At 43.3% G+C, this 14,854-nt stretch overlaps 1 protein-coding gene across 2 annotated transcripts in view; it reads right to left on the bottom strand.

The window, feature by feature from the left end:
* Positions 1-779: 779 nt before the first annotated feature.
* LOC122132948 (neuroplastin-like) overlaps positions 780-14,854 on the bottom strand; it is a 44,186-nt gene continuing 30,111 nt past the window's right edge. The window contains exons 5-9 of one of the 2 annotated variants that reach the window (XM_042707981.1): positions 12,733-12,866; positions 10,638-10,911; positions 4,428-4,449; positions 3,904-3,981; positions 780-2,068 (exon numbers count right to left, since the gene is read on the bottom strand). In XM_042707981.1, the coding sequence (XP_042563915.1) occupies positions 3,924-3,981; positions 4,428-4,449; positions 10,638-10,911; positions 12,733-12,866 (488 nt within the window). In that variant the 3' untranslated portion in view covers positions 780-2,068; positions 3,904-3,923. The remainder of the gene's footprint in view (positions 2,069-3,903; positions 3,982-4,427; positions 4,450-10,637; positions 10,912-12,732; positions 12,867-14,854) is intronic. The other variant, XM_042707982.1, reaches the window with a different exon arrangement.

Below are 14,854 nucleotides of genomic sequence, written 5' to 3'. Positions count from 1 at the left end.
TGTGTGTGTCTTTTTATAGTGGGTGTCATTGGAGGGGTGGGGGCAAAAATTACAGTCCTGAGACAGCTTAGACCTGAACACACCCTCACACACACACACCCTCTCACACACACACACACACACACATAACACACACATTACACACCATCTCACTGGGCAAGGGTGTGTGTGCTTTTCTGTGAGTGAGTGGGTAGTGACAGGTTGAGTCAGAGAGCGAGTGTAAGTGAGTGTATGATGGTTGTGTGTGTGTGTGTGTGTGTGTGTGTGTGTGTGTGTGTGTGTGAGTGTATGATGGTTGTGTGTGTGTGTGAGTGAGTGTATGATGGTTGTGTGGGTGGGTGGGTGGGTGGATATGTTTGTACAGTACATGTCATTAATGAGCTGCATGGGGAATTGACAAGGATCGGTCTTGAATGAAACTGAAGCAGCTCAGACCAGGAGTCAACACACAGGCAGCACATGGTCGTTCATGGTTGCAACAGATTGTGTGTGTGTGTGTGTGTACATGCGTAGGCAAGATCCTTGTGTGGATGTGTTTGTATGTGTGGAGGTTAGAGGTTGTGTGTGTGTGTGTGTGTGTGTGTGTGCGTGTTTGGGAGGAGCGGAATAGTAACAGGTTTTTGTGTGTGGATGTGGGTGGGTTGGTGAGCAGGGTTATGTGTAAAAAATGCAAACATGTTTGTTTTGAATGAAGTGTATGACAATATGCACTTTACATAGCAAGCCTGACCCTCATTGCTATTTTGTTCTGAAAAAAACGAATGCTGAAAGAGACTGTGTTTGGTCTTATTTTGGAACTTTTATTCCGAAAACAAAAACAAACAAACAAAAAAAAGAAAAGATTGGTCGCACATATTAATCCAGTGGCTCGATACTGTTAGCACCACCCAGTCCTAGCCATCACATAGGTCCATTGGCAGTCTGACTCTCACACGTACACACACACACACACACACACACACACGCACATCTTATACTTAGCCATGCAGCTACCACTCTGTGTATTGCACTGTACCACCTTTTCAATGACACTCCCTCCCCCATCCCTCCCACCCCTGCAATAAAGCTCTGGTACCCCAACAGCCTCCAATACCCCACCCAAACTCCCCAATGGTCCATCGTATTGTCAGTAGATCTATCTCAAATACATATTGCATAGGGTTATGGCCATGCTGTACAAGAATGCTTCGTTGACTAAAAAATAAAAATCGGATGGATTACATTGAGAAATATAAAATGATATTTGATTTAGTTTTTTTTTTTACAGATATGCTATATAATATTGGAACACTTACAGCGCAACATATATATACGACATCTACTCAAGAGAAAAAAAATATGTAACATTTAACTGGCATTTTCTCTATCACGTACATGGTTAAATACTGTTCTGACCTCTCCTGCCGGGCCTGTGCATTCCAACTGATTAAAATGATCTCTTTACACTCACACACATCCATATTATATAATATTTCTCATATATCTCATATATCATTCAAAGATAAACTGCACATATAATTTCTATATTATTAATTTTTCTATATTTTTTTTTTCCCCATTTGGAAATTTTCATTAGAAAAGCATAAACCCTTTACTCGGATGCAAAACACACAGAGAAGAAAGCATAGAAATGAAAAATATGTGAACTCTGAACACCTCTCTGATATTGCATGCATTTGAGACGATATGTAGATAAGAAAACGAGGGGGGGGGGGGTAGGGGACTAAATACGGATCACCGTAAGTCTGATGAAATGATAAAAATAATCACGAGCAACATCGATAGCACATGGGAGAAAGAGAAAACAGAAAAAACAATGTGTACACCTTTTCCAAAAGGATTTGAGTCACCTGGGTCCACGTATCTGTTGACAAAAGACTGAATAAGGCATGCTTAAGACAGTCATGGAGTTCTTTTCTGCCAGTGTTGTGCTGTTTTTGTTTTCTCTCGCTTCTTTTTTTTTGTAGTTAGTAGTTTGTTTTCTCCGAACGAGATGTGCTTCATTAAAAACCACCAGGACGTCCTCCTCCCAGATACCTTCACATGGTCACGATATGCAGTCACTCATCTGTGAAAAAAACATACGGTCAGGGGGTTACTGAACTGATTAGGCTGATTACGCTTGAAAATCCTCCAGCTCCTTGGCACTCGAGGCTACTGCATGTGCTTGTCACCAAAAAAGCTCTAAATTAAATCATCAAAGGGCTGTATGACTAAAAACCCTAAATAGTTTTCAAGCTCCCTTTCTTTAAAGACAGACAGACTAACAGAACACGTCTCAGTCACAGGCTATCATTAGTGACAGTGTTAATACCAGCTGTCCTGGCACAGGCGTTCTTTTTATGATGTACTGAAATTAGTATCTCTGCTCTGCCATTCATTCTGCAGTTAACACATACGGGAAAGGAGGAGATAGAGACAGAAAAAAAAATCTAATTCCCAATGAAGACTGCTTGTCAAAATCCATTGTGTAGAGTTCTTGACTGCTGGAGCCATTCTATGTGCTGTTTTTGTATTTTTTGGAGAACTGAAGCTAATAAGGTTTGTTTGCTTTGAGCTTCATCATTCCTGTTCAGTGTATCATTCACGCCCTTTAGGCACCTAGTCCTTTCCATCTTATTTTTTTGCTGCTTCAGTGGCTACATACACCTTTAATGGTTCCGTCAAACATAGCATCTCAAGGCATTTGATGAAGTACAGGATGACCATACAAATACAAAAGAAGATGTGTTTCTTGATTGCTCTTTCCACATTCCCTAATCCAAGCCTGCTAGTAGTAAAATCAGCTCGACGGTAGATCGGCGGAAAGCTATCCTGTCTAACCTTGAGTTGGCGTTCTTTAGAATAGAATAGAATAGAATATATTTATTTGTCATTGCACAAGTACAACGAAATTGAGGTAGCAGCTCTCAGACACAAAAACAATAAAAATATAGATTGAACATATATATATACATATTTACACTATAAAAACACAAGACATATAACACAACAGAGAGACAAATACAGGTCAGTTTTGTGCATTGTTAAGTGCTATGATGGCTCTGGGATAGAAGCTGTTTCTCAGCCTGTCTGTTTTTGCTATGATGGTCCTAAAGCGTCTCCCTCTCTTTATCTCTGTAGGTAGTAATATTACTCATCGTATCACTACCACAATGAACGCATTTCGTGTTCACCCCAGGCACTATGCCAGTGAACTCACCAACACATGGTGATCCTGAGTTTCACATCTGGTATGTCAATACAGAGCTGCATATCAGATTTGTGTCTTTTCTGCCGTACAGAGTTCTTCTGTCTGGCTTTGTCAGCCGCCTATTACTGTGGCACGAGGGTAATTAATGGATACGTTTCTGTCGCTGATCACGGATTGATGGAGCACAATGATAATTACACTGAATTAGCTCCATTCAGACTCGGATCATGGAGTGCCAACACATGGATGTGGAGCTCAATTATCGCAGACTCAGCTGCCTGACTATTTAAATCAGAACGTTTGACGAAACATCTGGATCTTTATTCAGTCCTCTTTGGGAAGCACCCAGCAGCTCTAAGTGTCAGAGTGGGCCCTTTGAATGGTGGTATCCAAAGTGGGATATGGGGGGGGGGGGGATGTCAATTAACATTCAACATTTTGGTTAATATTAATATTTATTAATATTAATATCAAATTCATCACCATGCCTTAAAGGATGAGCAACACTTTGTAGCTATTGTGTGTGTATGACAGTTAAGTTTTTATTGAACTCAATTTTATAAATAGCCCTGTTATTAACATTAGTAAACAGCTATAAGCTGAACCATGATAGTACTTATAGTATACTTATAGTGCCACAAGGAGTGACGAGGTGCTGTTTGTAACGCAGTGGAGCGTAATGGTAACACAAAGATGGTGATAATCCTCACCTCAGGATTGGTCTGTCAGCTCAGTTTGTGTTCCTTTGTCTCACTTTTTTGTCTTTGTGGTTGTTTGTGGAATTCTTCCTGAGAGGAAAACAACAACAGACGCATTGCATTGTCAGAGGGGGGGAGATGGAAGGAACCAATGGGGATAGCTGATATTGCTGACGGGAGATCAAATTAACCAATGGGGCTAGCTGATATTGCTGACGGGACATCAAAGTAAACAGTGGGGGTAGCTGATATTGAGCGTAATTGCTGATGGTATAGAGGTGTATTGATTTATCCTAGTATACAAAACAAGACCGTGCCTCTCATTTAATAGGATATGGATCAGCACATTCAGTTCATGGTGTAAACATTCAAAAGGTGAACTTGGTGTAATGTGCTGTATGCCAATACTTCAATATATACGTACACAGATATGTGTCAGTTTACTTTAATGTGGTTGATTGTGTATGGGTGTTCACTACATCCTAATACAGGGATAATTCACAGCTATTTACGTAAATGGAAGAAAATGGTCTTACATTGGTCCAACTGGTTCATCATCTGTGTCGGGGTTCAAGATGCCGAGGAAGACAAAGAGGAAAACAAAACCGCATTAGACAACCTAACACACACATTTACACACACACTCCATTCCATATTAGCCTTTCATAATTAGACTCACCTAGAGACAGAATTGCAATTATGTTTAGAGTTCCCATTCAGTTTGTGTGTTACAAATATGCTGAATGACGTAGAATGAAATGTCATATGGTTATAATGTTGTATGGTTTAATCGAGCTCTGTGTGGCATGCTTCACCAGAAACACTGAACATGCTAAAAACAGGAAGAGCGATGTGTGGAGTCGATTCACATTTTACATTCTTATCATCAACATTTCTTATCATGGTATGTCACAGGTATTCCAAACGACCTCAGAGACCTGAAGTTAAAACATAAGGTAATATTTTGGTTTGGTATTGTTCAGTGGTGTCACAATAGTTCCACAATGGATCTCCAGTTTGGGACTTGCTGCCACAGCTATCATGTAGGTAGTTGCCATTACAGAGAGGGTGTTTTACATGGTGTTCAGAAAAGTGAAGCGATCGCTAATCTCACTGTCTCATAAATAATCCCACACGCTATCAGCAGTAACAACAACCACCCTGCTTTCTTGAATATTAAAATCCCATTATCACTGCATCTTTAACCTTTAAAGAAGATTCTGTGGGAACCTTTTTTGTTTAGAAGTATATTCTCTATATTTACTAAACGAGATCTGGTAACCATGTGTTTGAGTATATGAGATATGGTAACTGTGTGTTTGAGTAAAAGTATAATTTAGCCCAGAGAGAGAGAGAGCAGGAGGTTAGGCAGATGATGGCACAACTATCTGGATGATTTTGCCAGAGGAATATTATCGAGGGAAAGACAGATGTTTTCTGTGAATGCTCTGGTTTTCAGGCGACCTAGTAGCAAGCATGTTTTCATATCAGTAGGTGCTTTCACATAATTAGGCTTCCGGTGTCGTTTACACTATAAGAGTGTCGCAACATAAGAAGTGTTATAAGAAGTGTTGGCAAGAAGGATGAGCGTCCTCACACGGCCATCGTGGAAACAATGTGATCTGTTGTATGAATACTGTGTGTATCATTTCTGTTCTCCCGGAAACTTGTCTGGTCTTTTTTCTACTACATTTTCTACTGAGTTTCTCCTACAGCGTGGAAACAATGTGATCCGTTGTATGAGCCCATCCTATAAACACAGTGTGTCTCATTTCTGTTCTTCGGGAAACTTGTCTGGTCTATTTTATTTTTATTTTATTTTTATTTACTACATTTCCTACTGAATTTCACCTACATTGTGGCGTTGTCGTCAGGGTTTCTAACTCTGGGACGCAAACAGTATAGGACTGATGAAGGGAAACTTAAACAGCTGGCATAGGGCATTTCATCTCATTATAACAGTCAATGCAACACAGAGGGAGGGGGGGGGGGGATCTTCAATCCAAAGACATTGCCCATGTGTAGACTAATGAATAATGTTTAGGCCTTAAGGCTTCTAGTTTCCATCGAAATAGAATCCCACTCATATTCCATTCAAATCACGTGCCAGTATTTGAGATATCTTCTTATACAGTATACGAGATTGTGGGAAAAATAAATTGAAGGGGGAAGGGGAGGGGGGCACACAAAAGAACAAGACACAAAAGACAGCATGCATGCGGTTAAGTAGATAGAGGCCATGAGCTCTCATCAGGAGTGTGACACACAGCTGGTTTAAAGCTCAGCTGAAAGACATGAACACACACACACACACACCCGGAATAATAACAATAATGCAGATAAAGGTTTGCTTTGAGAATCAGCAAATTATAATCATAATCAACTATACTATATACTGTATATATTTTATATATATATATATATATATATATATATACACACTACTAATGATAGTTTAATTTGAGTGTCTGACCTACAAGAAAAACACACTGACCCAAATTACTGGGTATTCCTTGAAAATGTGAACATCATTCAAATTTACAAAAACAGACGTGTGCGTGTGTGTTTTAGAGTGTTTTAATATTTATACATATACTGTAGCATTTAAAAGAGTGGTAGCAACTTCCACTATGCTAATAGTATAGATAAAGATCTTTGGATATTTAATGTTTCAGGGCACATCACTAGGGCTGAGTACTAGTCTTCACATTACACACCATTGCAGTGACAGACATTGCAAAAGAATAGATGTAATGTAGTTAGATGCAAATCCTGGTGCACTGTCAAATCTGAGCTCAGCACATGAAGTATGACTCAGAGACTAATAGGTTCAGACCTATAGGTCTCTGAGTCACGTGCACACAGCCCAATCTGGCACAGCGATTGGGTGACTTAGTATAGCTGTGTAGTGCAGTGGCGTGTCCTCATCACAGATTCTGATGATATTACAGAGGCAGATGTAAGCTAGGTTACCTTAATCTACCCTTCCCCCTCCCTTCTTTCTCTCGCCTGCAAATCCTGCTGAACCACAAGGGGTTTTTTAGAGCGACGTAATGTTTTCGTGCATAACAGCCAACACACACACATACACATAAACACAGGCCTTGCATTTGTGAATAGCCATGCTTCAGTTAATTTCTTGTGCATCGTTGCCATTGCATAACATTACATGCCATTCAGACACGCACTCGTAGGTTAGAGCACAGAAATACAGACACATTTCAGACATGAACGATAAGATAAACTTCAGAGGTGTGCGGTAGACAACACCAAGTGTCTAAGACGCTATATTTTAAAATCCTTAAGCAGCTCGTCTGAAAGTGTTCAGCGCTCAGTTTCATTTGGGTTTTGTTTTAGTTTTGTCCAGTTCACCTTTGGGTGAAATTGGCACAAAACCCCCAAGACACAAAGGCGAAGAACACATTCCATCCGACTGAGCAGTACATTTAAATACACAAATCTGCTCTTTTCAGAACTGTGCCAAATCAGATCAGGAAACTAACTGAAAGGACCTCCTCAAAGGACAGGAAGGAGACAGAGAGAGGCAGAAGTGTTGGACTAATGAAGAGACTAAGTAAACAACATGGGAAGGCTTGTCACCAATACCTGTGAATAATGAATATGAGACAACTATGCCATGACGGCACATGTTGTAGAATAAATATGTAAGATAAGTGGAGAAATATCAAAATCACTGGATTGACAGGGATCTGATTCATGGTCTGGATGGACTGCAGAAAACAGATAAAAGCTGATTTTAAAAAAGAAAATCTGTAGACATGCAAGTGCACTCACTTACCACCCATTATGAATATGGTGCCATTGGGGGGGGGGGAGGCGGGGGAAAGAAGTGATAATAATAATAATAAGTAATAAATCCCCCAGATCTCATTTCTGTGATCTTATCCCTCTTCCCTGATCCTAAAACATTCGTACAGCACAAGCCTTTTCCATCGGACATTATGTTCCCTATAGCTCTGCTAGAGCCACAGTTGGAGGCTCATGACATACGGAAGGTAGGTAAAGAATGTGTGCATGTTGTGAATCAATTCATCTGAATTTAGTACTCTTTCTTTGCACTACAAGTGAACATAGATGTTTTGTATAAAACTGAGCATGGTTTACCAACACCAGTTCCAGGAAAAATAAGGAAAAATCGACTGAGAGAGCACAAACGCGTTTTAAAGCACAAACGCTTTTGTGGTCCGATATCTGTAGTGCTTCATTAACAAAGGAAGAAAGCCCTGTTCCAAGTCAACCTTATTACACAACTCTACCAAAGGCTGACCATGTCCTCAAGACATATGACAGAACCACTATACATCAGCAGGAGCATTTATTTATTTATTTTGGCTGGATTTTGGCCTTGCACGACTCGAATTTGAACCAGGAAAAAAAAAAAACATACTTGAATCACACATTTCATGCAAGCAGTTAGGGGAAGTGTTATTCAACATATCCAGTTATTTTCTGAGTGCATAAATAGATGCTGGAACAGCACCTGGGGAGAAAAAACACTGCCGGGCTGGACTGTACTTACCTGATTTAGAAATGACGGGGTGGGGGGGGGGGGGGTAGGGGCAGTTAGAGTTGAACTAAAATCTGCTGGTTATCCTTAAAAGACTGTTGGGGAAGAGCTCAACAGTGGACGGATAGATAAACCCTACACAGTGTTGAGGAATTAGGAGGAGCAGACAGGAAAGGGATTATTTGGGAGTTTGTATCTTTTTTTTTAAGGTATGGAATACAACGCTAGGAAAAATACCAAACAACATCAATGTGTGCAGGAATATGGTGATTACGTAAAAAAAATGTACGAGGTCAAAATGTCAAAAAGACCATTTAATGCAATATTTTGCCTAATAATGAATTCAAACTTTATTAGGCTTTACATATGGTCTGTGTTGCATTTTTACAAATGAACTGCTTTTTTTGGGCATATTGCATTACTGGTGAATGCATACATGACCAAATGGGCTCAGTGATAATCATGATGATGATGATCAACATAATCATCATCAATGAATAATATCTTTTAGTAAGCCATTTAAGGATAATTTTTTTCTTCTAACAGCATCCTCTAATTGATCCACGTCATATACCACACTTTGCCAAACAAAAATATGAAAACAAATGCAGCATCCGTGCCATATCCTTAAATACCTCAGTATAACCGTAATCACCTTTCACGCAGCCTTAATTTAATCTGCGAGAGAGACCAAAGTGTCCACTGGCAGTACTACTTGTGCAAGAGAGGGGCTGCGAACTCATTTAAAGGTTAACGGCAAACCCCAGTGTGGCTGCGAGATGCCCTCGTGAGCGGCGGTAAAGGTCAAATTAGCATGCGTCCACGGGGCGCGCATGGCAGCTGTCTGAGTCAGGGTGGTTCCTCCAGTGAGGAGCGAGGAGCTCTCTGCCTGCCGCAGCATGGATGCGCTGGAAGACGGGCGGTGGGATGTGGGACTCTCCTCTTACAGAGTGTCGGTCAATCAAGGGCACCCTTACACCTCGCGTGAACAAAGTACCAATAATACAAATGTACAAAAATGTATAATAATGTACAAATATGTTCACTAGTAATGTAATGCCTTAAGATTACCGTTATCTATGTCAAGTGGAAACGTGATTTTCCCTATGGAGTTCACTTCCACGTTCGCACCAGGAGACACTTCAAATGTTCTCAGTCATCTTAATTTTCCTCTAGGCCTTGCGATGCTCATTGGTGTTTATAAAGGGTTTTACATTTCTCTTTAGTCTGTGGGTATGTAGCAGAAGGACATTTTATCATCTCTGAATCCATGCAGATAGATGCAGTTCTATTCCCTTACAAAAGAATCAGTGTGTAGTATCTTTTGAGGAGTGGGAGAGAGGGCAGTGGGCAGAGGTCTGGATAGCCTTTAGGGTGTATTTGCATTTGCACCGTCCATCCTCCCATGAATATTCAGGTAAATGCCCCCTTTAGTCATAGTGCAGTGACCTTCCTTCCGGGGCGCTCGCCATGGTAGAAAACCCTCCAGGTTTCCCCTTCAGAGGATTACATTATTGATGGCTTTTCACCTTCACGACAAGGCAAATTATCTGCTACCTGAGCTGATGGCTATCTTCCCTTCCAGCTGGACGGGGCAGGCTACTCCGCGGGTGGTCAAAGTTGTAATTATAGCTCAATTATCTGTCACTTTGCCAGAGAGCGACAGTGTTTAAACAACACTCAAGAGGGCCTCGTGCAGTCTGTGTGATGAGCTCACTCCTGTTGACAAGACAGGCTCAACCCCTCTTCAAAGACAGTTCAGAGACTCGTTGAGAAGAAACACTGTTCCCCTTCTGTTCGCATCCATTGTTGAAAGGCGACCGCGCTTCACCGCGCTTTCATAGTAAATTTGATTGCACATTCAATTGAAGGACCCAAGGCCTGACAATAAAGCTTCTGTTTCATCTGAAGATTTAAACATGCACCTACTGATACAGCTGGCATTTATTAGAATTGATTCCTTTGACACGGCTCTTATTACATCAAGCAGCTGTTAGAACTGATTTATCTGACATGGCTGTGGACAGGAGTGCGATCTGTGCCAAAGGAATTTCTTTTTTTTGGCAACATCTGTACATTTAAAGGCCAGTTGGCAGCCGACTGCATCTTGTCAAAGGTTATAAAGCAACCAAAATGGTTTGCCAACAACTATACGTTTTAAAGTGCAAACAGCACATTTTACAAGCACAAATAAGTGGCACCGGTCTACTTAGCTTACCATCAGGCACCTCGTCAGGCTTCTTGCGTTTCTCGTAAACGACGATGATGACGACCAGGATGAGGATCTCGGCGAGCACCCCCAGGAAGGGCCAGAGCGGGGCCAGGTGGCTGCGGACCCGCAGGACAGATGGCGAGGACTTGTGCCCGATGATGTTGGAGGCGTTGCACTGGTATTGGCCGGGGTCTGTGGCGATGTCCAGGTTGATGACGTTGAGCTCCGTGTAGCTGTTTCTGGACGTGACGAAGAAGCGGCCGGACGAGTTGTCAATGTTCTGGGGATGGACGGGGGAAAGGTGAGGTGACGTTTTAAGAACCCAGGATGCATGAAAGGGTTTAGATATATGCAAATATACAATAAAGATAAAACTAAAATCAAACTTCTTCAGAATTACAGTTGCAGGACTAGAACTATTTGTATTTGACAGATTTCCACTGCACATTCTTGCACTTGATCTAGTATGACTTCTCATTGCAGTTGAGATTTAATATAAATGAAATGAAAATGATTTCTGACCGAACAGACAAGCATGCTCTTTGAAGAAGTGTTTAATGTCTGTATGGAGATATTTGGGTTGCCATAATAAGGAGAAATATTATATAATTTTAGCACATACAAGTTATGCTTCCTGACTTCCATCAAGTGGCTTTTGGGTGGACAGACAGACACCTACCACCCAGGACAGACGACAGACAGACACCTACCACCCAGGACAGACAGACAGACACCCAGGACAGACAGACAGACAGACACCTACCACCCAGGACAACAGACAGACAGACAGACACCTACCAACCAGGACAGACGACAGACAGACATCTACCACCCAGGACAGACAGACAGACAGACACCTACCACCCAGGACAGACAGACAGACAGACAGACAGACAGACAGACAGACAGACAGACACCTACCAACCAGGACAGACAGACAGACAGACACCTACCAACCAGGACAGACGACAGACAGACATCTACCACCCAGGACAGACAGACAGACAGACACCTACCACCCAGGACAGACAGACAGACAGACAGACAGACAGACAGACAGACAGACAGACACCTACCACCCAGGACAGACAGACAGGCACCTACCACCCAGGACAGACAGACAGACAGACAGACAGACAGACAGACAGACAGACAGACACCTACAACCCAGGACAACAGACAGACACCTACCACCCAGGACAGACAGACACCTACCACCCAGGACAGACAGACAGACACCTACCACCCAGGACAACAGACAGACAGACAGACAGACACCTACCACCCAGGACAGACAGACAGACAGACAGACACCTACCACCCAGGACAGACAGACAGACAGACAGACAGACACCTACCACCCAGGACAACAGACAGACAGACAGACAGACACCTACCACCCAGGACAGACAGACAGACAGACAGACACCTACCACCCAGGACAGACAGACAGACAGACAGACAGACACCTACCACCCAGGACAACAGACAGACAGACAGACAGACAGACAGACACCTACCACCCAGGACAGACAGACAGGCACCTACCACCCAGGACAGACAGACAGACAGACATCTACCACCCAGGACAGACAGACAGACACCTACCACCCAGGACAACAGACAGACAGACAGACAGACAGACAGACAGACAGACACCTACCACCCAGGACAGACAGACAGACAGACAGACACCTACCACCCAGGACAGACAGACAGACAGACAGACAGACAGACACCTACCACCCAGGACAGACAGACAGACAGACACCTACCACCCAGGACAGACAGACAGACAGACAGACAGACACCTACCACCCAGGAGAACAGACAGACAGACACCTACCACCCAGGACAGACAGACAGACAGACAGACAGACAGACAGACAGACAGACAGACAGACAGACAGACAGACACCTACAACCCAGGACAACAGACAGACACCTACCACCCAGGACAGACAGACACCTACCACCCAGGACAGACAGACAGACAGACAGACAGACAGACAGACAGACAGACAGACAGACAGACACCTACCACCCAGGACAGACAGACAGACAGACACCCAGGACAACAGACAGACAGACAGACACCTACCACCCAGGTATCGGCGACCTTTTTCCTCCAGATCCACACGGGGAAAGGGAAGCCCACAGACTTGCAGTAGAGCATGGCGTTCTCTCCCTCCTTCTTGTTCTCGCTGCGCTTGTGGCCAGTGATGAGTGGGGCAGCTAGGGGAAGACAGGAAGGACAAACTTACTCGAAGGTCATCGTCAATGATTATGTGCTCAGTGTTATATATCACTGACCACATAACCGGATCAGACAGTTAAACAGTTGTGCACTGCAACATGCGTACTTGCGTGCACATTTAATGTATATTGTTGTGCGAATTCACTAGTCTTTGCACATTTAATGTATATTGTGCGAGTGAACTAGTCTTTGCACATTTAATGTATATTGTGCGAGTGAACTAGTCTTTGCACATTTAATGTATATTGTGCGAGTGCACTAGTCTTTGCACATTTAATGTATATTGTGCGAGTGCACTTGTCTTTTCCCCTTAGCTAGCATTAGCAAACATTAGACTGGACTTGACTTGACTAGCATGAGCAAACAATACATTCCTGTATTACAAATAAACAAAATCCAAATGTCCCAAAATCCAAAAGTCTTCTTTTTTTCCCTTTTTCCCGTGCCTGTCAAAGACTTCATTTCACAGCATGTCTCTTTAGTATAATTCTTTGGTCGTTTTATTTTTTGGATAGTTGGCTAATCATTTAGATAGGGCAGGTTTTCCTTTGCAACATTGTAATATTTTTGAATTATATTTCACAATTTCTTAAAATTGGTTGGAGTTCAGTAGATGGTTTTACTCTGAAAAAAAATGCATGCCGTCAGTGTTGAGTTTTCCAGTAATGCCAATGAATTTGAGCTATTCAGCCGTTCTGACCGCACACAGAACTATACGTATAATCCCCCAGTGCCTGATTGAATTTCCTTGAGAGGTGATATCCCCTTGGGAAAGCCTCCCAAATTAAATGAATGGATTTGATTCCTCTGTTGGGGCCATTGATGCAGGCAGGGTGTGGGAGCAGGGTGGAGTGCTGCGTTGCGGTTTGCTGCGATGCGCTGCAGGGTAATTAGCTTGATATCTTTGGCGTAGTTAAACCGAAGCTCACGTGCGGCTCTGGACTACCCGGCTGCCCACGCACGTGTGTGCAGCATTGAGTCATCCCTGTCTGTTTCGACTGTGCCGTGAGAGACTAAGGACTGTCGCTCAAACCCACACCACCATCACCACCACGCTCCACGAGAGACGCCGAGTGGGGAGAGTGTGTGTGTGTGTGTGTGTGTGTGTGTGTGTGTGTGTGAGGGTAACAGCAGACAGGAATATTCACTCCTTCTAACTCCACGCTGCAGTAGCCTGATAGCTGCTGCTGCTGCTGCTGCTGCCTTTTGCTAATCCCTGAAAATTACGGTAATTCCTTCCATGCAATTAAGCAGGATAAGGGGGCAGCCCGCAGAGAGTGCTCTCACTAGCTGCAGCAGGCGGAAGGGGGGGGGGGCAGGGAGTGTGGAGGTGGGGGTGGGGGGGGGGGGGGGGGCAGGGAGTGTGGAGGTGGGGGTGGGGCAGTGACCGTGGGGGTGGGGGTGGGGTGGGAGGAGGGGTCAGGCAAGGCCTCTGGTGGGCAATGACATCATCCATCTGTGATTACGGAGCACACGTGCCCGCCTAGGGAGGGCTTGTGTGTGTGCGTGCGTACATGCATATGTATGTGTGTGTGTGTGTGTGTGTGTGTGTGTGTGTGTGTGTGTGCGTGCGTGCGTAAAACGGCATTATCCCTAACACACATCACCTCTGACTCGACAGTAATCCAGCCGTCCTTTTAGCCTAGCATCACACAAACAGACAGTATTGTCTCCATTACACAACCACACACACACACTCACTCTCTCACACTCTCTTTTCAGGCACTTTCCCAGTGCTGATCCTGCATGAGTGTTGGTGTGTGTGTGTGTGTGTGTGTGTGTGTGTGTGTGTGTGTGTGTGTGTGTGTGTGTGTGTGTGTGCGATGCAGAGCTAGAGTAAATAAGATTAACCTATCTACTGACTCACATGTGGAAGAATCTATTGCTTTTCTTGAGCCGTAAACCTCAGTTTCACCCAAAAAAATTATATACAGAAAAATAGACTGCCACTGTATATTACGTCATT

Source organism: Clupea harengus, chromosome 6 (genome assembly GCF_900700415.2).
Source record: "Clupea harengus chromosome 6, Ch_v2.0.2, whole genome shotgun sequence".
In the NCBI taxonomy this organism is placed as follows: domain Eukaryota; kingdom Metazoa; phylum Chordata; class Actinopteri; order Clupeiformes; family Clupeidae; genus Clupea; species Clupea harengus.
The sequence above is the reverse complement of the archived record's forward strand: the minus strand, read 5'-3'. Positions and strand labels throughout refer to the sequence as shown.